The following is a 27,427-nucleotide window of genomic DNA, read 5'->3' on the forward strand; positions in this document are numbered from 1 at the left end:
TACCACTGTGAATGATTGTATATGTCTTGACACACATTTGTTAATACCCGTGTGAATTATCATTGCTCAAGTTCCATTACTTTTTGTGCAATTTAAGTTAATAAATCATCTCTCATAACATTGGATTTTCACCTATTGTCGTAATCAAACGACAAGCATGGGTTACTGAAGTTCAATTCTAAAACATAATTTCACGGGTCACAGACTATTTGAGGATACAATGCAGACAACAAATGATATGTCCACGTGACGTCAGTACATTTTCATTTTCTAAAGCACAGTAGTGACATCATGAGATGCACCATTTCCTTTACCGTGTCCCCCGCTGGGTGACAATCTCGGGATGGCTTAGCCATGGTCAAGTCCCAGAAATCTAAATAGACAATCTTGTGTTGCAGTGAAGCGAATGCCTCATGCCAAATATTGGCGTACAGAAGACCCCAGTAAGATAACATTCCAATGGCTTCCGAATGTCTGAAAAACGCATGTGGGCCTCGGACTGCAAGCGTAACATTAGGAGCGCGTGCCAATAGGTTCTTTACTGAAGGAACAAGTCCCTGAACATGTCGCCTGAACACATCTGGGTGGACAAGCGTGAAATGAACGTACATATACAACACTACGATATCCTTGGTTGTGTTCGGGAGACGATCCATCATGACTTGTTGTCCTTGGTTTGCTGACTTGTGATAGTGTCGACCTCCATGATAAAATGGTTCTTCGTGCGCATGCCAAGATACTGAAAAATTGTGTTTAAAATCTGTCTCAGTGGAAGGCATGTGCGCGTCGCTATGGGAAGGAAAGCGTAAAATTGAATGAAGAATGTCTTTAAACTGTTTACTTGTTGAATCCCCATGAAGCCAGAGCGTCTTCCCTTTCAAGCATTCTCTGTAAGCATCAGCGGTGCGCGACAGGGTGTCAGTACACATCAGCGAATGCCACTTATTCTTGACAAAGAAACCATTGGGCGACTCTTGCTGCCATGTTCTCACCGATGGTACCTTGCTGCAGGGAGTCGTTGGAGCTGTCAAGTCCACACCACTGGAAGCTGTTAAAAGAAATTGCGTCTCAGGAAGAAATAAATATGATCATACATACATACACACACACACACACACACACACACACACACACACACACACACACACACACACACACACACACACACACACACACACACACACACACACATACATACATACATACATATTTGTAAATATGCAGACAGTAAACCCCTTTGGTTTACTTTTTTGTTCACAATGTCGATAAACATCATGTATTGGCCAGTTTCCGGGTGTTATTGAGTATTTGAAGCACGGGAATATTTCGTCGGTTCCAAATGCATTCCCGTGCTTCAAATACTCAATAACACCCGGAAATTGGCCAACACACGATGTTTATCTCCTAAGTGAAACTCGCGATGGACGATATGTTCAGTAGTGATACATCCTGTGTATCAACACCATGGGTGAATGAGAACGGTATACAAAACGAAATGCCTACTCACCTCCTTTGACAGACACCGTCACTGAACTCTGTAAAATGCCGTCTTTTGGATCTGCTACAGATCTGCGATATAAACAAATCATATTGAATAACTTGATTAAAGTTACCGTGAGGCTTCTCCATTCACATTATGTGTTATTAGTAGTTACAAACAAAACCTTCACAGTGACTTTAACCGAAACCTTACTGTGGCCGATTGGGTGATTATTAATCGTTATTCATTACCTTTTCCCAAGATTCGAGATGATTTTCGTTCCTTTCACAATTTCTTGTAATTTCGATTTTCATGCAAAAACACGCGACGTTGTGGCCTTTCAACTAACCAACATACTAAGTTTTTTTTAGATCTGATCGTCAGGTACCCAATAACGGAAAAATAGGTTAAAAATGCATACAAAGCCTGAATGGTCCTTTCTGTTGTATTGAGGGTGTAAATTCCGTATGAACTATAGGCATGCGACCATGTATCACAAGTCAACTGTTTGATTTTGGGCTTCTTGCAGTAATAACTGTAACCGTCGTTCTCATTCGTGAAATTACACCATTCTTTCTCCAAGTAATTGTTTTGGGTAACGGAGCACTGTGTTGCATTTGTGAGATTGTTTGCTCGATATTCAGCAAATAGCGTCCAGAGACCGCTATGCTTTTGGTATATCATGTAGCTGAGAACAATCTCTTCCCTTCTAGCAGCAATGAATGCTTTGATTGTTGCTCTTCCTGGCCAAACAGCTTTAAGGACAGCAGTATAACTTCCGTTATTGTAGTCCGCCACTCGACCGGAAACGGAAGTTGCTCTCTCTGGGTTCTCCATCCAAACTCTCAAAAAATCACCTCCCGTCTTCTTGCGGTTACCATTCATATCATACAGATCTATTTGCACTTCAACTTGATCTCCAACATTGTAGACTTTATAGACGTGTTTTAGATATATGCGTGATTTGGTTGGATGAGCCAACAAGGAAGGTACAAAGATTGTTCCATAACGCATAGCCTCCTCTGTGAGATAGTTCGCTCCTCTTGCAGGAAGGTAGACACTGAAACCACATAAAGTAGTTGTTATTGGATCAGTCATGGTGTAAGTTCGAGAAGTACAAACAAAATAGGAGTGCCAGGGAAATATATGACCAAGTTTCCTGTCAAAATAGAATATATTTGGCCTAAAAGTCAAATTAGTGATGAAAAGTATGTGAATTGACATCTTTTCTGTACAGACAGTCATTTCCATTTTTGGTGCTTCTTGTTTTATGATAAGATTTCAGAATGTTGCCGACCCGTGAAGTTCTGGGGTAGAATAGGCCTTCAGCAACCCACGTTTGCCACAAAAGGCGACTATTCTTGTCGTAAGAGGCGACTAACAGGATCGGGTGGTCAGGCTCGCTGACTTGGTTCTCACATGTCATTTGTTCCCAACTGTAGTAGTATATACAATGGGGGTTTTAAAACACTTTCAAGAAAAGTCTCTACAAAGCCTTATTTACTAAATAAGGCTTTGGTTGGGTCCTTAGCTCTTGCTACTATTACCCCTACTACTTAACGTGTGTTGGAGGTAACACTGTGCCGTACGGTACGATCAATAATTCTTTTCTTACAAACCCCCTACCCGGCCCATCCCTCAAGTAGTACAAGTTAGGTTCGTCGGCTTTTATATCCACTTTATCTATGTTGTAAGTTTTGACTGACCATATAGGATCGGTGGCCCGCTTACGGCTATCACCCTCGTGTTCCCCTGGCTGGTATAGATACCTCACTAGGGCCCTATCTGGTATCTGTTTCTCCTTCCCACGCAATGGAGCGGCCGACTCTGCAACTATTGATTTTAGTTTGATAGCGTCTGCCGGTTTCTTACCGGTGAGACGGGTGACTTCATGGTTGATTGCTGACACCACCTTGGGTAACCTCGTGACCCATTCAGTCGATCGTTTTCCAGGGGTGGCCATCTCCCTAGCATACTGATGACCGAACAAGCGCTCAGCCAAAGTCCTATTAAATCTCTCAACTATGGCTTGGCTGCGATGGGCTCTGGCCGTGCCACGCCTGACCTTTGTATCGTGTTTGGCTAGCAGTTGTGACACGGCACCCATGAACTCCCGTCCGGGGTCAACTTGCAGCTCTGTTGGCCACGTCAGCGGACTGCGTTTGTATATGCGTTCGAATCCTCTGGCTACCTGGGCCGAATCTTTCGTGGTCAAGGGTTCGGCTTCCTTGTAACGACTGGCTACGTCCACTACGGTTAAGGCATACTTGTACCTCTTGTCGTGGGGTAGGAACAGTAGGTCTGCCTGGTGAACGCTATTAGGTATGTTAATACCGAACCTCCTTCTAGGCACGTAGCGTGGTGCCGGCAAATAGATCTGCCACAGGGCTTGTTTTTCAAGCCACGCTTTGGCTTCCTCCGGGGGTACTCGCGCTATTTTAGCTAGCTTATCTACTGCGCTAGCTCCTTTCCAGTACCCACGAGGGCTGCAGTAAATAGCCTCAAATTTTTTCATGTCCATACGCGTATGTGTTTATCCCATCAATAGCTATCCAACGTTTCGTGTCCATAGGCGACAGGGACGTCTTGTTTATAGTCAGTCCGTATATCTTATGTCCATCACTTCTAAGTGTGTTCATTTTATGCCTAAAGGTACGGGTCTTGAACAGGGCTTCCTTGAATCTGGCGTGTTTGATGTGTTGTTTCACCACATACTTCTTAACCCCCTTAGCCTTCCGGATCTCACTATTGTCGGCTTTCAGTATGGAGTACATCTTAGGTCTCAAACCTATGTACTCGGCTATGGGCGTGCCAGCACACTCGTCCTTCATCTTACCTAGGACCTTTTTATTTACCGTACTGTGTATGGCATGGGTCTTAGGGTAGTCGCTGGTGTCGTATAAATCGAGGTGTTTTTTCATGTCCTAGTACACGTCCTCGGTTCGAATTTCCATCAGCAGGGAATCCGTGTCAGTGTACAGCACTTCACACCTGTCGCCGTACTGTTTCTTGAGCTCGTTGTAGTAAAAGTCGTACATCAGGTGTTTGGATAAATCGAGGATGCTCATCCCCACGTAAACAGGCCGGTTGAATTTTATGTGGCTTTTCTTCATGTGTAGGGCAACCAGGTTGTCTGTGAATATCTTACTACGGTTGAATGCCGGACTGGCTATCAATCTCCTGAGCTTGTCTTCCTCACTCGACCAAACCAGCTTCACGGTCACGCGTTTCCTCAGGTTCTCCATAGTCTTACCAAACACCGAGTTGTTCATGAGCTTGTAGAGATTTTTCTCAAAATCACTGGTGGCTTTTTTTCGTAGGTCTGTGTTCATTCTGATCATCCATGGACTCTGGTCGAACATGAGCACCCTGTGTATTTTGGTCAGCCTCATACCCAACGACAGGTACAGCTGTAGGTTGCGATAGTGAACGATGTACTTGGTCTTATTCATTAAGTTAGGCACGAGTTTTTCAACGTCTGTCACATGCCCACCTAACAAATTATGTTGGTACTCAGACATCCAGTCTGGGTTAACCCTCATACGTTCGGGGGCCAGGGGGTAGCTGTTGTGTGATGTGTGTAATTCCTTGGTATACTCTAAGTCAACCTCGAGGATATACCCTTTGTTCGAATCTGGTGCAACCCCCATAACATCAACGTGGGGTACCCATTCGAATCCCCCTGTAGGTAGATACTGGCTCATGGCCCAGCCGTACAGGTTGTTTGCGTCGAGGTAGAGAATGTGATTGGTTGGCTTGTTAGGATCGTAACCTTTCACGTATTGATTATTTGCTTTCGCGTATCGTTTGGATGCCATGGAAATCCCACCTCGCAAGCCTTTCTCAATGAATAGGTGCATGTCGTAATCTGTGAGCAATTCCAAATTAACTCCGGTCTTTTTAAGCAAGGCGTCCCACGACAGACCTGGGCTGGTGTAATACCATGCGGGGTCGAGTTTATACTGCTTGAAACACGTCCGCCTAAACGTCTCAAACACGTCGGCTAACAGCAGTACATCTGTCCTCAAGTACAGGTCGTGATAATCACCCAGGTTCTTACAACCCAGTTTATTCCATACGTTAGTCGCGTGCGAGTAATCATCTCGTGAGACGGACGCCTCATTCAGCTTGCTATAAAAGCAGTCAATAGGGGGTAGTCTGGTCTCGGTGAACTTGACCCAACTATCCATCTACTCATAGGGGTACACACCCTTCCTCATAAGCAGGGGTCTAGTCTCGGCGTCTGTGTATCGATCGGTGATAGGGAAGGTATTGTTGGCCTTGACCAGACTGTCGAGTGACGACAGGAGGAACTGAAACGAGTCAATGAACCTAAGTCCGTTTAAGCTGAAGGAGATGTATCTCTCCATGTTGTTGGGGATGCACGTTATATTACCATCGATTTTCGCGATGGCCTGCATGATCAAGTGTGAGTCGTACCCTCTCAAGTTGTGAAAGACAACGGGGATGTTTATTGTCTTAGGGTTGATTTTAAGCTTGAGGTTGCACGTGCTGTGAGCGGCGCCTCTATACTTACCAGTTATGTGGCAGTGATCTCTCACCGAATCACCGTTAAGTGGTGAGTCACACACGTGACAGTTAGTGCTACTAGCGTGAGCTAGCCTGTCGACTCGGGTCATACGTATGGGAGCGATTCTATACAATGCATTCCTAATAATTTTTTCTTCCTCCTGCAAACACTTTAGAAACCTTTCAGCCGCGTCAGGGCCCCTATACACTACCGGAGCTTTCGTTTCCCCGTCACAACGGACGACAATGTATCCAAACCCACAGGCTTTATGCTCTTGTGTTTTGTGGGTAAAGCTACCGGCGGCACCACTGGGGGATTCCCCCACCACCAAGGCTTCGAAGTCGGCGTATATGATATAAGGCACAGACATTTGGTTCTTGTGGTTACTGAATTTTAGGATATTATCACCTTCCTTAGGCATGTCGACTCGTATGGCCGTCTGCCCCACACCTTGACAATCATCCCGGTGGGATTCTAATAAATCAGCTCGTGTGAAGCCATGTAGGCATCGTTCACAGAAGTGGGTCTTTTCTCTGTGTGCCGATTGGTCATACAACAGCCTGCTAAAGTGTTTTATCCATGTGTAGTGATACTTGTCACCTCGCTGGATCATGAATATATTGATAACTTGGCGATCCTTCACTTCGCTGACCCTGTGTACTATTGTTTTGTTACCTTCGTGCCCAAAGACATTTATAGCCAGATTATTCTGTTTTTCTACTTTAGTGATCTGGGATATGGGGGTGGGTTCATCTATACCATCCCAGTTGAGCCCATCATCCTGAGGATAATTAGAAGGCCTGTTCGGATTAGTGTCAGCTGGAAATAAGGCTGACCTGATAGCTAACCTCAGGCAATCGTTTCCTCTATTCTTAACGTTTACTATGGCATGTTTGTTCCTATAGTAGGGGGGCAAGGCTAGGTATGACCCGCCTCTGAATGGCACGTAGTTAGCTATGTCTAGATAGACATTATCGATTTTATCTACAGCCCACCCGGACCCCAAGTGTGTGTAGCATTCTAGGTATTCTCGTATCTGCTGAAAACTGGTATCGATTGATGCGTCAATGGTCTCTGTATGTGTGACAACCTCTTGTTTACCTCGGAAGTAAGGCTGAACATACTCAGTGGTCCCTGTGGGCCCCCCAACCTGCTTATCGAGCGACATTTTCACTGTGATCTGAAACTTGATACTTCCTAGGTTATTTAGTTCCTGGTTGACCTTATCAGCTATCAGAGGCTTGATATCTGTAATGTCTATGTTTCTATCAACGTGCATGCGCCAACCTCTCAAATAGTTGCCTACAGCGCGCTCAGTGCGCACGAACTGTAGGTCAATAGCTCTATTCTGTCGTAATAATTCTACAAGCTGTGGTTTTCTCATACGGGAATACCCGCCTAAACCCAAATCGTGTGCCTCGGCTTTCAGTTGTTTTACAGTGGGAACGGGGGTATGTGATAACAATTCGACTAACCCGGCTCTCCCCAGGTTTGAATAACCCGTGTATCCAAGCTGTTTTGCTTGAGCTTTTAATTGTTTTACCGTAGGAGGGGCTTCTAAACCTAGTAATCTCAACAATGCTGACTTCCATATTTGAGAATACCCGATCACACCTCTCTGTTTTGCGACCCGCTTAAGCTCGCGTACAGTAGTTATAGTGTTTACACCTAACATAACCAATGTCTAATTGGGTCACAGTAAAGGGAGGTAACCCTTGATAAAAAATATGTGGCTGTTGGATATAGTGTATATGAGTAAAACATTTATTTGGAGTCTATCTTGAGCAGTCGCCTACGTTCTTTTATGTAGTCCTTTTTATTCTCGTAGATGAGTTGATGTCTGACTACGTTCGCTCCGTGAGCTTTACATAGACAGTAGTGTCCTTTAACCCCGATACCACACACAGAACACGTGTAGTTAGGACTTCCCATATGGAAACAACAGAACCCCTGATTCCTGCATTTCCTACCACAGGCCTCGGTCTTCCCCATAAGTATGTATTCGCATCGGTATGGAGCGGGTCTCATGTTTACTTATATAGGTATTTAATTTAATTGCTTCGCAACCAACGCAGTAGCTGCTATACCCAACACTATGAAGCCCAGTTCACGATTCATTTGTCCCTTGGATGGTGTGTAGTACTGAGCGAGTGTGGGTTTATTGAGCGGTTCCAATCGTTTACCAGTTAGTAGGTAGTATTCTTTCATTGCTTCATCGACATCGTTGAATGTTTGAACGGCATGGTTTTCACGCTGGAGTTGTTCGTTAATAAAATCGATCCTCTGGAGGCGTTTTTTAGCGTACTCGGCCTGTGCTTTTTGTAAGTTCTCAGTAGCGAGATCGTGCCGCTTCCTTTCTTCCTGTATTTCAGCCGCGTGGTCATCTCGTAGTTTCGAGAAGAGGAAATTACTCCCGGAAAATGCCAGGGCATTCACTAACGCCCCACCGACCATCATAGCTATCGTGGCCATCCTATATTTATTTCATTATATTATCAGGTATTATCCCTTGTTTTACTAGGATGTCTTTTGTGGCCATCGCCATACCAAGGTTCATTATGAGCATACCCATATCCTGCAGGTTGAAATCTAGCTTGATAGTTGGTTGTTTAAGCACCATTTTAGTCAACCGAGCGTACCCTACTGCTAGACTGGCGACCACTGTGGCGTGGTATGCGTCGTTGACGAACGTTTTCCCCTCAGACATTATGTATATATAAAAATATTTTAAATTATAACATGATATGCGGGTCGACAGTGGGGGTTACCACCTCACTGTTGGGGGGTACCACCTCACTGTGGGAGGGTACTCCCACGTATAACCATGTTATAACCACGGCAGCACCTACAGCCAACAACAGTCGGGGGTTGATAATTTTATGTTGGTTACACCACCGTTTTTTACCGGCAGCTACTCTCTTAGGATTCTTCTGCCTGGTTACTGTTTCCCTGGTCACCTCGGGAGGGGTTTCCCTCACTGGTTCCTGTGTCACTTCCGTCACCTCGGGAGCAGCATCCATCTATACTATTATTATTATTTTTTCTCTCAAATTGACAATGCTTTGCCGTGATAATCGCCGCCGTCACTGGAGCCAACAACATACCATATTTGTGGTACAGCCCGCAGCTGATAGAACTCACGGCGTGTTCGATAAAAGGGTCTTTCTCGAGGTCCTCCCACAGGTAAAGTCGGCACTCTGGTGGAATGGGAAGGAAGTATGATACAATACCGGTGTATATCTGGGTCATAGCCGATCCTATTGTCTTTGTCATTTCTGCTCCGAGCCGGGACTCGTATCTAGCGTACAGCTTATCGATTTCTTCGGCTGACATTTTGTGAATTTTATCCGGAGTGTAGTCTCCAAAGTAATGTTTGGCTTTGCCGCCAACAGCCAACGCCACCAGTTTCTCTCGCTTATCATCATCCACTACCCCAGGTACCAACAATTGTTCGAGCAATTCCTCACACTCCATCTTATAATATAACAAGTAAGATTTAGTTTTAACTATATAATACCCAATGCAGACAAAACACAGAGAAATGAAGGTTAAGTTGCACACGACAAACACTTCAAATATCATAGCTATACTTAGCATTTGCTTAGCTTTAGCTTAGCTTTAGCTTAGCTTTGCTTAGCTTTGCTTAGCTTTGCTTAGCTTTGCTTAGCTTTAGCACACTCTATATGCTACTGGTTGGTCTGTCTTGAGCACGAGCTTAGCGTGTTTAGTTTCAGCGAGCTGTTTCTTCACCCGTTCCCGTTCTAATTTGCTCATCACATCGTTCTCTCTCAAACACTCCTCGAACGAATCCCTGTCCTTGCAGTGAAATAAGGCCACCCATCGCGTCTGCTCCCTGAGGTCTTTCAACACCGAGTTGAACTTCTGCGTTAGCACCCAGACGCTGTGATTTGCATGCCGGCCGGAGAAGGCCAGGTACGATAGCATGTCTCTCTTTTTTGTTATCTCGCGATTAGCGCTGCAGTCGTCCAGTATGAACGGCGTCGGTTCCCCTTTAAATTTCTCGTGAAGAGCTTTCAACCAGTCCTGCAGGCGTGTTCCAGGGTCGATTTTGTGTACGTCCGGGTCCGTCATCACCCAAGGTCGCGCGTACGTTTTATTCATGCTCAGAGTAGGGCACATGATAACGATGTTATCGAACACATCCTTGTAGTAACCCTCCAACATATCCAAGACGAAAACGGTCTTCCCACAGCCAGTCTGCCCGCACACTATGGCGCAGTGTGGGTCAGTGGGGAGGTCAATAGATGGCTTGCACGAATCTCCCATTGTCTATATTAAGTTGCGCGTCCATAATAACGTACAGATATAATTTCAACTTACCAGCGGGTTGAGCCTTCTTAGTAATCTGGATGGTTATCCCTTCGCTGCCGTTATCTATACGACGCCCGCTACCGTGCAGTTTATCATCATCCGTGGATCGCATGTCCAACCATAGGGCGTACTTGGTGGTCAGGTATTCACCGATCTGCACGGAGCCTAGGTCCAGGTCCTTTGTTATATAATGTGGGGTCCCCCCCACTGTCCCTGGTAGCTTTTTTATCTCATCCCACTGCTGGTGTGGTCTCATACCATGACTGAACAGCTGGTTGGGCACGCCCTCGATGGTCACTTCCACCTTTTCAATCTCGGGGTTGAAAAACTTCTCGCTGTCCCTCCGGAATGGCTCGTAATCCTCCACGGGGACGACCAGGATGCCTTTCATTGATCGCGCCGGCACGTTCAGGTTGATATTCCACACAGTGTCGCTCTTTTCTCGCACGACTGATCTATGCCTCAGTACGCGATCGTACAGGATAGCCATCTTCCCAGAGTACTGGCTTCGAACCTGCCTGGCCAGCTCCGGGCTAGTGACCATGTCGAACTCCAGAGAGATGTTGTCTATGGCATAACTGGCCTCATCACCGTTCGGCGTACGCACTACTTTGCTATAGTCGTTAAACGTGAGCTCGTATTCGAGCCTATCACCCAGCGCGGCCTGGTAAAACGGCGCGTGTCCCGTGAGCAACTCGAAGTCGAGCGGCACGCAGAATCGATTCCCGTATGCTCGAGCGATGGCCTTTTCACCGTCCGATAGCTTGTCTAGCTGGTCTGTCGTGAAGGCATACCCTATGCGCGACCGGGTTGATTTGCTGATACCCTGGTACACATGATTGACTCGTTCTCCCTCGCTTTTCCAGAGATCCCCGTAGCAGTGAAACACGTCGCTGTCGTCGATACTCAGCACCTCGTTACCGCTGATCTTGACGGTCGTTTTCTTGATGATAGCTCGACCCACGTTCCGCACTAGCTTGCGTTTGTCGTTGTCGGAGGTCAACGTGATATTGAACGCCAGTCGAACAGTGCCTGGTACAATGAGGTCATTCTCACCAAGGTTTGGAAATCTAACCAGCAGAGTTTGATTCTGGTCTATCTTGCTGGGATTGTTGGTGATGGTCACCGACTGGCGCACGGCTCTGGCTCCTAATGGCTCTCTCAATCTTCTGAAAGGATCTAATTTTCTGCCGTACATTGTTATATATAAATGAAATATATTTTTAATACTAAATAATGGATGAAGACATACCTATGGATGATATGTGGGACGATAGTGCCCAGGCATTCAATGATGACCAGGAGACCTCATTCTCAGGTGATGCACTCATGGAGGGCGCCGTCGACGATTATTACAACGCAGTTGAAAATAAATCCAAACTCAAGCCGTTGGGAAGGAACTATTCCAGGTTTACCCTCGATAGCAATGGCACGCTGCGTTTGAAGGCTCACCCGGAGATCGATCTCGTGCATAAACGCACGAGAGAACCGCTTGCTTTATCAACACTGAGCAGTCGACATGGGAGTAACTTTGTCCGCGATGAACTAGGCTTCATAGATTACGGTGGCGCGCGACCTAAGCAGTATCCTCCGAAGTTAGTTCAAAGTCTGGAAGGCATCAGGGACGCCACATCGGATCAAAACATGACTTATGATATTGAAAAGGTGTTGGCCGACTACAAGAACAAGCCCTTCCCGGGTCTCGAAATTACCTTTCGGGAACTGAAAGGGTTGGACCTGTTGATGCAAACCATTCGTGGTCAGCTCTGGAAAAGCACGGCCAAAATGAGTGAGATAGACGACCACATCGCCTATGAAAAGGAAAAACTCGGTGAAACTGAGGACGAGTCTATGAAAGCCACCATCGAGGAACGAATACGTAATTTGGAAGATGAAAGGCAGACCTGGTTGGAGACAGCGTCCGGATACAAAGAAAAGCTTAGATCCCAGACCAACCGTGTGCGGGAAACCATCAATCAAGTCCTCCACCGAGACACCACGTTAGCAGACAGGATTCGGATATTGTTCCGGGAGCAAGGGATCACCATCGCCAGCATTCTGACTGCATTGGGTTTCATCATATCAACCCTGGTGGTGTCACTGACAGGGGGTACTGTGGGGCCTGCCGGCGGCGGAGTTCCCCCCACACCTGCCGGCGGCGGTGGGGGTATTAAAGACTGGATAAAAAAACTCGGGGAAGGCCTAGCTAAACTGGCTGGTAAAGCCGCCGAAGCCCTTCCCGGCATCCTGGGTAGCATCGTCTCGTGGTTGTTGGGCGCTCTGGCTAAAACTGCCATGTGGTTCAGTCAAAACCTGTGGGCAGCCATCGTCGCCGTGGCGGGTCTGGTGTACGTAGCGGCTAAAAATTTTTTAACCAAATAAGCCCCAAAGCTACCCCACCAACCACCAGGGCCGTTTTACTATCGATGTGATTGGAGGCCTGAATATGGGGGTGTGTGGGGGGTACCCCCACATGAACTTTAGACTCCGGGGGTGGCGCCACTATACCCGTTTCACGTGGTGGGATGTGTGGGATATAGGGGGTGTTAATATCGGGGTTGATACCCAACTTTTGATCCGCCGTGGCTATGACTATTTTGTTGTTATAACCCACCACTTTTTTTACTCTCAGTTGCATATCACTCGGAGCCATGTACAGCCCCACGCCGAACACGTAATTGACTTTCGATCTGGCGTATTCTAACACGTTTTGGTAACGGTCGATGGCCCGCGGGAGATCAACTGGAGAATTGATAGCATCCTCAACGTTGGCAACGAACTGTTTCTGAGCGTCGTAAGCAGTTCCCTTACCGAGGATGTTGGAACGCGTCATCGACTGCGCACCCAACAGCGCCCACACGTACGTTCGAATCGAGTCGTTCAAGCGTATTGTACCAGCACGAGTGAATTCTTTCGATGTTTTTGAGATCATTTTAGTCCAGGCTGTGGCTGCATCAGGATTGGTTTGCTTTATACAGCTGACATGGATCTTTTCATTCGTTGTGGGGCCTGTAAATGTATGACGGTTTGGGTTGTATGAACCATCTGCAGAACCGGCCATATATGTTCCGGACCTGTAGAAGTACACGAGAACTATACCGAGACCATGGTTCACACCAGGAAGGCGAAAGTCTTTATTCGTTGGAATCTCAAACTCCCCACAAACACGTTCATAAGCGCGTTTATCATAGGGGTTATTCGTCATACTCCACGCTTTATCTTGGGGAAGAGGAGCACTTATTTCCTTCAATATTCGTCTCGTTTGATAATAAATATGAAACAAAATGACTGCCTTACTCAGTTCGTCTATACCGTAGTCTAGTGTCACACCCGACCCTGTCGTCGCACACCACACAGCAAAGTTGAGTTGGTTCTGCCAAAACTGCATTGGGTTTTGATTCCAGTTTACCACCGCCTGCGCGTTATTAACGGTCACGATATAGTTTTCAAAGATATTAATAAATGTTGCTTTAAACCCCGTACTACCTACCACCACGATTTTCAAGTGTGCTAAGTCCATATTATAATATATAAATTATATATTATAATATGTACATAACACTTCCAGGAATAACGAGCGGTGAGGCCGTTCAGCTGACGCACGCGATCGATAACACGTCAGGCCAACTAGAAGTCGCACTCTGCGATATCACCTACCTACCGCAATGGACTAACATCAACGCCAGCAACAATAAGCTGTTCGTCAGTGGAACTCGCAGTCAGATAACTGACGGCTACTACAGCGTGTGCTCTCTAAACGACGAGGTCTTCAAACCCCTGGGAGCCGAACTCAAGATGAACGACTCAAACGGTACAGTGGTGTTAATCAACAACGGAAGAACCTCCTTGAGGCTCGGCCGACCATTAGCGAGGATACTCGGTATGTCTCCTGACGAGATAAAACCAACAACAACCGTCACAGGCACGAAGTTACCCGATCTAGTACCGTACCGAGAGCTGTACATTCATCTCGGTCAGGTGAGCACAACGTACAACATTCAAGGAGGTCACCCTTCCACTATACTGAGAGCAGTGCCGGTGAAAACTGAGAAATACAACGACGGTAGAACCGAGTCGTTTTCACCACGGCAGTATAAGAGATTAACCCAGGGCAACATACCTGAGCTGATAATATCGGTGTTAGATATAAATCATAATCCTGTAAATATAGGATACCTCAGCTTAACGCTTCATGTAAAATGACCAGCGCACAAGGGCCCGGAGTGAAAAAATGCGTCAATATCGGGATCTCCGACCTCGGAGACACGCGCGGTTTCGACGCTCCCGGAGTAGATGGTAAATCGTACGCCTTGCAACTGAAAAACAACATTTACAAACGCGTTGAAGTCCCCTCCGGTGGAACCCTAAGTGATATAGTAGATACCACAAGAGCAAAAATCAACACTAAGTACGCCCTTGTCAACACCGGTAATAACTGAATAATATACCCATCGTTCGGGGGTAAACTGTTCGACTTAGACGATGTTGAGAGCACTACCGTCGCCCGAAACAAGCCATATATGCTCGTCTTCACCGAAGATGATAAGTGGGTGTTGTTACCCGATAACGACTGGTTTCTCAATATTAGGCTCGGCTCCCCCTACGTGTTTACTGATAACAAAGACAACCACCTAAACAAAGTCGTGAACAATGGAACCCTGCTCGTGGCTTACGTCCCAACTCAGAGACGTAGCGTAGTCGTCAGCCCACTCAACACTATGGCAGCCCACATGCTATCGAGTAAACCGACCATACAAAACGTGACATTACAGTTGGTGTCTGAATTCGAAGGCGTGGTCAGTATACTAGAGAGTCTACCGGCAAACTCAACACTGATCATCAAAGTCTACCTAGGGGAACCATCGGGGAATGATGTCGAGATCGTGAAGGGGATCAAACTCGGGTGGGGGAAACGACACCAGTATCAAGTTTGCAACGTTTACGTGCGGGTGAGTGTCGGCTCCAACACCAGTCTGCAGGGGGTCAACGTGATCGTGGAAAACAAGATATCACTAACCAAGATCTTCCTGCCTGACAACATACACTTCATGGGTATGAAGTTCACCCCTGAATTATTATCAGAAAACCAGTTGGAAATTATATCGTAATAGTATAATAATGACCAGTCATCGTCCCAACACTACGCTTAACGACCTAGGAGATACGGAGGGATTCGATCAGCCTGGTGAGGAAGACACCTTATATATCCTGCACTTCAAAGACAACGTGTACAGACGGGTGTCGTTATCAGATTTTAAAGAGCCCAAATGGCTGATCAACTTAACACTCACCTCACCTTATATCATAATAGACGCAGATACGGGGGGATATATCTCTAAGATTAGGAACAACGGTATCTGGCCCGGGGATTTCATTCCGGAGAATCACTTAGGATCTCCGATACGTTTGTATACCGAAACAAATGGGTTAAGGGCTTGGCCAAACAATAAATTAATATTTAGCAATAATACTTATGACATAGGTTTTGAGATATTCCCCCCTTTCACACTCATCATAGAAGTCTTCTTTTATTTAAACAATGAAAACACCTCAAGAGTACACCAAATTTTACCCGGGGTGTCAATACACTGGTTTGACGAACACATAGACCAATATTGTCGTATTGTTATACAACGGGATACCACGGGTCCTATAAACCACTTAATAAGCCTCAGTGGGGTTTTTATTACAACAGGAAATTCTATTAGACTCTCACCTATTACCCTGACTAATAGTCTAGATCTTGTAGGCTTCAAATTCATTGATAGACTTTTAACTGAAACCCAATTAAAATATCTTTCAAAATATATATTATAGGATGGGCCTGTACCCAGTCGTAGAGGAAGTAGCGAAGACGCTGGAAACCGTAGATGGGTTCCGCTTGAGGCAGTTATGTGATGTGAAACGTCAACTAGAACAAGACCGTGACACGCGGAAAGCACTATGTAAAAAGTACCATAGAGCTTTCAATATCGTGGACGGGGCTGACACTACCCTTATGGCAACCAGCATGGGACTAGGGGCGGCAGGTGTTGGGTTGTTGGCTACCATCGTGGCCGCACCTATAGTGCTAGGTATTGAAATAACAGCTGGGGTGGCAGGGTTGGCAGGGTTGGCGCTTAAGTTAGTATCACGCAGACTGCATCGTAAGGCATTGAAACACGACGAGATCAGGGTTCTGGCCGAAGCAAAGCTCAACACAGTGAGTGAGCGTATTTCCACGGCACTCTCTGACAGTAAGATCTCAGAAGAGGAGTTTCGTTCAATCCTCTCTGAACTCACAAAATATAACGGAATGAAACAAGATATTCGGTCCAAGTCTCGTAAGTCTGCTATCAGCGAGGACGAGAAAAAAAAGTACATAGAACAGGGGATACAAAAAGCCCAGCAAGCCTTTATTACGAACACCAAAGTGATCGTAGGCGGTTCACGTTAAACTGTTTCATCGATATAAACGTGACATAGGCACAGTGTTACCTCCAACACACGTTAAGTAGTAGGGGTAATAGTAGCAAGAGCTAAGGACCCAACCAAAGCCTTATTTAGTAAATAAGGCTTTGTAGAGACTTTTTTTTAAAGTGTTTTAAAACCCCCATTGTATATACTACTACTGTAGATCGATGCTCATGCTGTTGACCATTGTTTCGAACTCGATTATTTACAAACTGCCGTCGTATAGCTGGAATATTGCTAAGTGCGGCATAAAACTAAACCCATTCAATCACTCAGAATGTTGCCAATTTGATTCAGTCACGTATTTCTCTATTGGCAGATGCAAGACACAAGACGTATCAGTAGTACAAGACACAAGACGTGTCAGTAGTGTACAAGACACAAGACGTATCAGTAGTCCACAAGACACAATAGTAGCAATGTATATGGTGCATATATGAAACGAAACACGAGATTACTTATACGCCATTTAATTCCATTCAATGCTGTAACTTTTCCAGTACTTTTATGTTGGAAATTAATCTGCACAGATCCATGCAACAATTCAACTTACAAGTTTGACAACTGTACCTGATTTATTATGTGAGGGTACAAATATAATTCATCCGTTTTAAGATGATAACCATCCATTATCACCAGTACAAGTTCATAACGATACAACCAGCGACTTACTAATAATACACCCACTTTCTATAATCGAACCTAGGAAAATTCAAATTGACCCATTTGCACCTATCGTGACAAATTCCAAAAATGCAAGTGACAATAAACACTCAAATAAATACCATAACATATGTGTCATATAAGCCCCACTGCCCATGCATTAATAATGTTGACACAGGTTTAGTTGAACCAAATACACACATGTCTGCTGATACCTTCCGCAATACTAATAATGACCCTTTTCATAAGATCATGACAAATGCTGGTGCAAGTTATAAAAGGTGCCATTTCTCTGATAAAGTCAATTCAGTTCCTGATTATGAGAAAAAATACGCTGTTGCTGACAGCTTGTCTGGAGTAGATGTGGCATTAGGAGTAACAGTAAATGACCTTGATGGTGGTGAGGATGATGATGAACAAAGTTGATGTTGATAATGCTGAGGTTGTCGGTAGTGAGGATGATGATGAACAAAGTTGATGTTGATAATGCTGAGGTTGTCGGTAGTGAGGATGATGATGAACAAAGCTGATGTTGATAATGCTGAGGTTGTCGGTAGTGAGGATGATGATGAACAAAGCTGATGTTGATAATGCTGAGGTTGTCGGTAGTGAGGATGATGATGAACAAAGCTGATGTTGATAATGCTGAGGTTGTCGGTAGTGAGGATGATGATGAACAAAGCTGATGTTGATAATGCTGAGGTTGTCGGTAGTGAGGATGATGATGAACAAAGCTGATGTTGATAATGCTGAGGTTGTCGGTAGTGAGGATGATGATGAACAAAGCTGATGTTGATAATGCTGAGGTTGTCGGTAGTGAGGATGATGATGAACAAAGTTGATGTTGATAATGCTGAGGTTGTCGATGGTGGTGATAGTGATGATTGTAATGCATTCTTTTTGAACTTGAAAGTGTGTGGTCTTAGAAAAAGACTTGAATGTTATGAATCTGTTAAGCTCATAGAAGACAGATATCACAGGTTTTCAAGAAGCTAAAACAGAATGTTTTGATGACATAAAAATGGACAGTTATAAAATATATGTACAGTACAGAGTGAATGCAGCTAGGAAGTCTGGTGTGACTGGAGTTGCCATAAAACATGAATATGAAAAATATGTCACAATATTAGAAAATGATTACAGATTTACATTACGGATAAAAATAGAGGAAGACGTGTTTCATATAGACCACTATGCATGTCTGCATAGTGTACCTACTACACGAAGGTTCAAAATATGTAAACAATGATGCTTTCAATAGAACAGTCACTTTTGTACTACCTTTCACTTAGTGACTATACTACCCTAATCGGGGACTTTATTGCACGAACTAATAACATGAAGGACTTCCTGTTATTAGACAAACATATTGTTGACGAGTTCGATAGACGAAATGAACACTGAAATAAACCCTGAATTTATTCTAGATGATCTAAACCTTCCTCGTGATAGAATTTCTCAAGATGTAGATAGAGGCAACAGTTTTGGATTTAAACTGATACTGAATTATGCAAACGTCTACACACGTTTATTTGTAATGGGCGGCTAGCGCAAGGATAAGGTAAAAGGTAAGGCAACGTGTAAAAACAAATCTGTTATCGATTACGTTATTGCATCCCCTTTATGTTTACCACTACATCTGTACTCAGATGTCCATTGCCCTGTTCACTTAACAGTAAGAACGACCATGTGCAGCAGTACGTCCCAGTCCGCTAGTTATCCAGTATAGGAGCAAAGCCTCCAAACTAGTACACCAAACCACTATGACATTGAAAAGTCGACCGCGTTCTGACAAAACTTGAAAATAGAAAAAGCTATCGGACATTCTTCGACGCACAGAGTTAGTGTGCGAGTCAGGGGTTGACCCAGATACGGTAGATGACATCGTCAGCGAGCCTCACCACCCGGTCCCGTTAGGCGCCTCTTACGACAAGCATAGTCGCCTTTTATGGCAAGTATTGGTTGCTGAAGGCCTATTCTATCCCGGGACCTTCACGGGTCGAAACCTGGAAGCCCTGGTTCAACAATGAATGTAGGAATATGCGTAAAAAAAATCATAAATCTAAGAATGAACCACGTTGCACAGACAGAAATTTTGTGGAACGTCCCGTGCCTATAGAAAATGTATGGATAAATGTATTCAGATATTTTCTACAGAGACAACTAAACAGTTTCGTAATAAAAGAAAACATTCACCGAAAGAATACTGGAAGATACTAAATAAGCCTGACAGTGAAACAATAAACAAGTCACCAAGCATTGATGACTTTCATGAATATTTTAAGAAATTAAATGAAACGAAATGTAATGATGAAGTTCTTATTGAGAATGGCGACAGCGATAACCTTTCGTTTGATACCAATATTCTCAATGATACCAATACAAGTAATGAAATTGGCTTTGCCATCAGAGCCTAAAAAGGGATAAGGCATCTGGAACAGATTTAGTACAAAATGATTATATAACCGACGCTTCAGAAAGGATAATTGGATTGTTCCGTGTAGTGGTCTTAAAAGCAGAATTAAACCTGTTTATAAGAAGAAAGCTGACCCTATGGTTCCAAATTCCTGTAGACCCAAAACCACGGTACGTTGTTTTGGAAAACTATTTACTAGTATTTTAAACATAAGACTTTCTCATTTCGGAGAGAAAAACAACTTTTTATCCCTGTCCCAATCAGGTTTTCAAAAAGGTTTATCAGTTTGCGACAAGCTAGTTGTAATGCATATGTTATCCGAATTTTAAAACTTTCCAAACGAAAACTTATACCAAAAATGGTATAAGTGGGAAAATATTGTCTCTCAAGAAATATTTATCACTACATAAAATCTACTATTATGTTAGATAACCATATTCCATCGTACTTTCCAGGTAACACAGGAGTGAGACAAGGTGAAAAACCAACCCCCTTATTATTCTCACTTTTTATAAATGACGTAGAACCGTTTCTTTACAGTAAAGGTTGCTCAGCAATTAACATACAATAAGTAGATGAAAATAGAATAACATGCATGATAAAGTTCATAGTGCTCTTATATGCAGACGATGCTGTCCTTGTAAGTGATAGCACAAGTCATCTATAACTGTCCCTAAATCTTTCCACTATTGACTAAATCTTTGACAATTGTACTCAGTGGAAGTTGAAAGATAATCTGTCTAAAACCAAAATAGTTGCTTTTGGAAGTTGTCCCTTTAAAAACTCAAAGAATAAATTATGTTTTTATTCTGGGGACAAGCTCATTGAAACCACCGACTGCTGCACTTATCTTGGTATCACACTCCATCAAAAGGGAAGGTTTGTAGCAACAATTAAAAGTTTAGTGGAAGATGCAACTGAAGCAATGTTTTCGCCCTTGTAAAAATATCGTGATCTGAATCTACCTTTGGATTACTTGATATCAGCTTTCGATATTATGATAGTCCCTATATTAACGTATGCTTCTGAAATATGGGGTTTTGAATGTCTATCCATAATAGAGAAAAAATTATTTAAAATTTCTAAAATTTGCTTCTGGTCTTCGAAACTCAACCCCAAATGTCGTGCTTTATTGGGAATTAGAAAGATATCCTACATAAACTGTCTACAAATACTCATAAAACGAAATTATCGACCATTTATTATTCGATTATTTCATTTATTCAATTTCAGTATATATTCTTCTCCAAATACCTTACCTTATTTACGTTAAATTTGTCTCAGAGATCTTAGATAATTATGGAATCTCAGAAATCTATGAACACCCGTTCCTGTATATGTTCATCAGAATGTTGGTTTCAAAAGCAGAAACAATACTCAACATTTGAGAGATTTGAAACAAGACCAATATTTGAAAAAATGGCGATGCGAACTTGCGTCTAGTTCAAAGGGAAAATTTTACCAAAATATTAAAGGCAATCTATGTTTTAAACACTACCTCTTCCTTCCTAAATCTATACGGAGTCCAACACTTAGATTTAAGCTATCAAACCACAATTTGCCGATAGAACAACAATAAAATAGGCTCTTTGCGATTCTCCGTCTGTTGGGGACGAATTCCATTACCTTTTTACATGTGAAGCTCTTCTCCAACAGCGGATGATGTACATCCCGAAATATTTCTGTGAATCTGTTTGAACTTAAACGGCTATTCTCAATCAAGAAAACAAAACATTTGAAAACATCGCTGAATTTCTAAATGCCTTCTCAAATATACTGAAATTGTAACGAATTGTGATGATAATAATTTGTCTGCCTTCTCTTGTATCCGCCACCTTGACTGTATAAGAATGTCAAATATTATATCATTATATTCTCATGAACACCGAGTGTGTGTCTTTAGAGAAAAATGTTCTGTTCTGTTCTATTTACAGGTTCATGTTCTCCAAGGCAATCAACACTGCGGGTGTTATTAGCGCTGTGTTGAGTATTGCCACTCTCCTGGGCTCTGGACCTCTCTCTCGACTGGAAAAGATGTGCAATGAAACATTTAATTGGACATCACACATCATTCACATTCGTTACTGGTCTCTCATCGGAGCTGGTTGTATAAGGTACAAGGTAAGGTGGGGTTAGGATGAAGACTGTATAGCATAATGGGGGCTTATGAAATAAGTGCAGTTGGACTGCATAGACTAAGTAAGGGTCCCATAAACGGAGAAGGGGGAGGGAGCGAGGGAGCGACGAAGGCAATGGGCAAGGGCCGGAACTGGTGGTGACAGGCTATAGGAGAGCGGGTGGCCTTGACCCTGGCTGCGAGTGCTGGCGATGGGTTTGTTTGTCTTAATGAGTGAAGTAGGTGAAATGCAAACAATGGATAAGTGCAGTTGAATCCCGGGTCTAAATATGTAGGTTATTGATGACGCTTTACAGGAGAATTGATAAATTAGTTTGGAACGCCTGGCCTGAATGTAGAGGAGAGGTGATATCGCGGGTAACACAAATATGTTTGGGAGATTCTAAATTCCATGTAGTAGGTTGGAGTTTTGTAGGAAGACTGCTAGGGCTCTGAAGATGTTGTGTGGGTTTAGAAGTTGTGGTAAATAAGTGTGGAATGTAGGGTGAATACTGTTTGGAAGTTGCTTAATGTCTGCTTATCGTAGTTTGTTTGTAGTGTGTGAATGTGTGGTTTATGGCTTCCAGGGTTTTGCAATGCGTACATAAGCCATTTGTGTTTCTATTTTGTTTGTATAGTGTGTTGTGATGCCTGTAATGTGTCTGTTTATGGCCGTGTCAATGTGTTTAGTGTTTGAGTGGATTTTTCTTATTGGTGATTTTATGATCGATGTGATCGTCAAGTTCGTTCATTTTCCCCATGTTATTCATTGGTTCTCCTCGGACGTGTCTCGTGGCATTGTCCAGCAATTTTAGTTCATGAACGGTAAATTCGAGTCGAGGCAAGGGTTTGTTATGATATGTTCCCAACAGTTTTTTAATGACACGTTCGGGTGCACTGTCACGTTCGGACCCTACCCGGGTCTGCAGATCTTGGACGACCTTCGGAGGCAGCTTAGGCCATGCACCACCGTAACTTTGCATGTTTACATTATCGCTGATAAAGTCGGTACCATGGCGGCTGGCCAGCGTAGCCAAGACGAGGGGCTTTCTAGTGCAAGCGTTCACGAGATCGACTCCCAGGTGAGTCGTCAGTAACAGTAAGCCCCTGTCATTTATGGTAGACTGATACTGAGGCCCAATTCCTATCACGTTCTAAACCGTCATAACAATCGTTTACTCAACTCAGCTCGTTGCTCAACGAAATGTCATCATCGTAATCAACGTGAGCTGGAACACCAGCAGCAAATATCCGTCTCAATATCATCCATTATATTAAGTATATTAAACTCATATATTTTTATGTGTATAATGTCACAATACGGAAGAAACCTAGATCCTTTTCGAAGATTAAGAGTGCCTCTCGGTGTCAAAGGCGTTCATCAGTCAGTTACAATCACCAATAATCCGAGCAAGGTAGACTAAAACCAAATGCTGTTGGTTCGATTCCCATCCTGGGTGAGAATGACCTCATCGGCCCCAGGACGGTGCGACTGGCGTTTACCATCGGTCCGGGTGTGTATTTGATAATACTGGACAGTTCGGGTGTGAACAGCTACAACAGCCGTAGGACTTCGCCGAACGGTGACGGAGACAATTAAGCTGGGGGTAAAGGTTGAGGTCACTTGACCTTTCTGATTTAAACATATTTATTTCCGAAACCTGTGTTGGTAAGCAATCATATTTATGCTTTTGTAAATACCGCCTCAGCAACACGATAATTTCAAGATCGTGACGGATACAAATAAACGAAAATAATAGACAACCCATATGTTCATATATAAATAAAGTGTTACAAGTTAGTGCAGTATAGATGAAATTAACAGTACAATATGATACGCACTGCAATGATGGCAGGTAAACATACAGTTATAGCTTTATAGATTTTGCAGTTAAAACAGTGCGAAACTTGCCTATGCATGTACAAATCGATTACTTTTAGTTACGAAGTGATGAACAGATTTTAATATATACATTTCAAAATGTTTGCTTGAACTCGTGTTACCATATAGGGCAGTTTCTAAATTATATACGTGGATTTAAAAGAATGTTCTAATTCCACTATATTTAACACAAGAAAAGGAATAATGAATTATCTGAATGCTCGATTTGGTGCCCACAAGAGCAGATCGGGTTTTCTGAAATATATCCTTGAAATTTGTCCCAAGTAAGATCTCTGCATGCGAGTCTCAGTCGACTGTGAACTATATGACAGATTCTACATGCGAGTCTCAGTCGACTGTGAATTATATGACAGATTCTACATGCGAGTCTCAGTCGACTGTGAATTATCTGACAGTTTCTACTACCATGATATACATCAAAGTAAACATTTCATTTATCTTGTGCTTTGATAGGGGTTTTGAAATGACGTAGAGACATGCAAATTCTAACCTCGAGAGGCAGTGAGTTCCAGAGTTTGACTGTTGTCTGGGTTGAATGATTTGGCATATCTTCTTGTTCGGCAGTAGATGCTTCTCAGATTAGTGCCATCATTTAATCGATAACGACTATTTTCCCCCATGGATTGGGGTAACAGATTGCACAGGTAATCCAGTAATAAGTGATGATATATTTTATGAAATGTTTGCAATTTGTAGTATTTCGCCTTTCGATCCTCGAAGTGAGGAAAGTTTCGAGATAAATCTTTTCATGACTTGTTCCACGGACAGCACCACATGTTGTTTTAAGGGCATCTAGATGTAGTCTTTCTTGAGTAAGAGCTTGCTGATCTGTATTGTTAACTTTGTTGAGAGCAATATTCGAAAGAAGGTAGAGGGCAGGATTTGTACATAGTTTCTAGTGTTTTCCTACACAGGTGATATTTAAAGCATTTAAGGCAATTTATCATGGGATTAACATTGTTAAGAATGTTGAGGATGTGTGCGTCCCACAAACAGTCGTTTATTATTATTATTCTTGGGTGTTTACGGCTTTCAACATCTTGGATTACAATCCCATTCATAAATAAATTCAGCTTAGGGTTGAGAGTATTTCTGCGCGTGAACTGCATGGTTTCTGTTTTTGAGGGATTAAAATTAACTTACCACATATATACCCAATTCGATATTCTTTCCAGATAATCATATCAGCAGTTAACTGCTTCAAGTGGATCGTCTACGATAACATAAACAGACGTATCATCAGCGAAAAGTCTGATGTTACTGTTGATCCCATCCACTGTGTCATTCATGTATATAATAAAATGTAGAGGTCCTAAAACTGATGGGTTTGTAAATATCAGATAAATCAATGTAGAAGAATGTTGGGTAATTCTGGTAGGTTCATTAATGATCTGAGTAAGTCCATGTGCCTTTTTAAAGTACACTGTAATCGATTTTATCAGTATATTTCGGGAGAAGATAAATGTTACTGTCGCCTGTGATAACAGTACAAATATTTAAGTCATGACCGCTACCAATTGACTGGTCAATTAATTTCCAATATGCACCACTTATGTCAACCCTGTACACAGTCACAATGAGATATGAGCGGGATTAATATTTTACCTGTACCCATATAGCCTCCAATCCTACAATGTCTGATTGTTGCATATGTTGTACTATTATATGCTATTTGTTTCAAGGATATTGCCATCCCGCCTCCTCGCGTTGATCTATCCTTTCTAAATGGAGGGTGAAACAGCGGAATATGGAGAATTTTATTATCTATATCAGCCGGCAGCAATGATTCCGTTGTACATATTATGTCGTATGACTCGAATTCCGTTTTCAGTACATCGGGCTTGTCTCTTAAACTTCGGATTTTTAAATGAACCACAAACCAGTTCCATCTGGTTGGAAAGTGCAACGGTGGAAGACACAACTCTATCAATACACGGAGTCTAATGCAAGTAAATGAACGTGTCTATTACATGATTCGAATAATACATGTATTTATTGTCTTCCTGTACATTACAATATGATAATGTGTAAAACAAAAGTGATGGATAAATGTGTTTGAACAATGGGATATATAGTTTGCAAGTGTAAAGTAAGTTTACAATACCTTACGTCTTCACTGGATGGCCTCAGACCTACCTCCTGTTCGCACAACTACAGTGTGATATGACGGCAATTGATAGGTATCACTGGAAATTAAATGATCGCCTGCCGAGCATGTATTTGGTGAATTGGTTCAACAAAAATATGCAACTGGAGATTTGATTTTACGCTTCAGCGGAACGACGTCAGCGGAAGCACATGGTAACCGCATATCTAGTGTTGCCCGTTAGTGAATAGAACTCAACAGTTTAAGTCCGCTTGGCTCAAAAGCGGACAGGTGAATTGCAATCTAACTCGAAAACTAATAAACATAAAATACTCAGTGAAAAGCTGAAAATGATTAAAACATCATACCAACTCTGTGAGGTATTTGCAGAATTTTTGTCCGAAAATAAAAAAAGTTGTAAATCAACTATCATAAAAAATGACACAGTTCACGGTTCGTTACGAGGGAGGAGTGCAGAGAAAGGACCAGCAAGGTGTGCGAGAAAGGATAGAGACAGCACAGGTTAATGAATCAATAACTTTGTCGGCATTTGTGCTCGTGCTTCTCGAACACCTGGCTGTCCCTTTCTCTCCACTCCACCCTCGAAACAAAAAGTGAACTGTGTCAGTATTTTTATGATGGTAGTTTTCGAGTTAGATTGCAAATCATCGGTCTGCTTTTGAGTCAAACCAGGGAGACTCTATAGAAATGTAGACTATCCCTGATCAAACGCACCATACATATTTAGAGCGGCTTGTCAGACATTAATTTAGTGATATTACTTGATAACAACACTCCAATATGTTATGGTACATATACGTAAATATAAGCCTGAATGTAATGGCGCTATAGTAATCGTCGTCAGTAATGAGTGTATTAAACCTGTGCAGCCAGCGGGGATAAGAGAGTATAGTTTTAGCCACACACACCCCCCAGCAACAATCCTGCATTCTCTCCTTCCTAATAGGGTGATACCACGATCGCGATGTATGCAATGGTACTTACTGTGATTGGTTCAATGTATGCCATTTGAAATGTTGATACACAAATGGTATACCAACACACAAACAAAGAACGCCAAACAACTGTTTCTTCATGACAGAACAACTACTTAGATCTGATCGCGTCTAAGTGAACGTTCAAAGCACTAAACTATGTGCTATCTTCACACCGAGGGGTGACAAACGGATGGTCGAACAGCCGTATTTCACTCATAACAGGGCTGTGCTGAGTTACACCCTAAGTGCGTGCCGGTACAGCTTCGTTCCCTGGGTCTGTTGCGAGTGCGCTAACGCTCCAACACCGGGGGCCTTTAGATCTTCAGTCTAACGCTCTCCCAACTGAGCTATTCCGGCCGACGAGCAAACCTGTCGTTTCAAACGAACTGTATATAGAGCCAGCCAATTGTCTTGTGTCCAAATGAAGGCTGTGTTTTCATTTGAAATTG

The 27,427-nt window shown here is 43.2% G+C and overlaps 1 protein-coding gene across 1 annotated transcript; it reads right to left on the reverse strand.

Moving 5' to 3' along the window:
- Positions 1 to 27,185, reverse strand: LOC137281744 (NXPE family member 3-like). Its single transcript, XM_067813335.1, has 4 exons — positions 26,986 to 27,185; positions 1,902 to 2,540; positions 1,508 to 1,569; positions 1 to 1,048 (listed from the first exon to the last, which is right to left on the reverse strand). The coding sequence occupies exons 1-4, from the start codon at positions 27,075 to 27,077 to the stop codon at positions 264 to 266; spliced, it is 1,578 nt and encodes a 525-aa protein (XP_067669436.1). The 5' UTR covers positions 27,078 to 27,185; the 3' UTR covers positions 1 to 263.
- Positions 27,186 to 27,427: the final 242 nt, after the last annotated feature.

Source organism: Haliotis asinina, chromosome 1 (assembly GCF_037392515.1).
Source record: "Haliotis asinina isolate JCU_RB_2024 chromosome 1, JCU_Hal_asi_v2, whole genome shotgun sequence".
NCBI lineage: Eukaryota > Metazoa > Mollusca > Gastropoda > Lepetellida > Haliotidae > Haliotis > Haliotis asinina.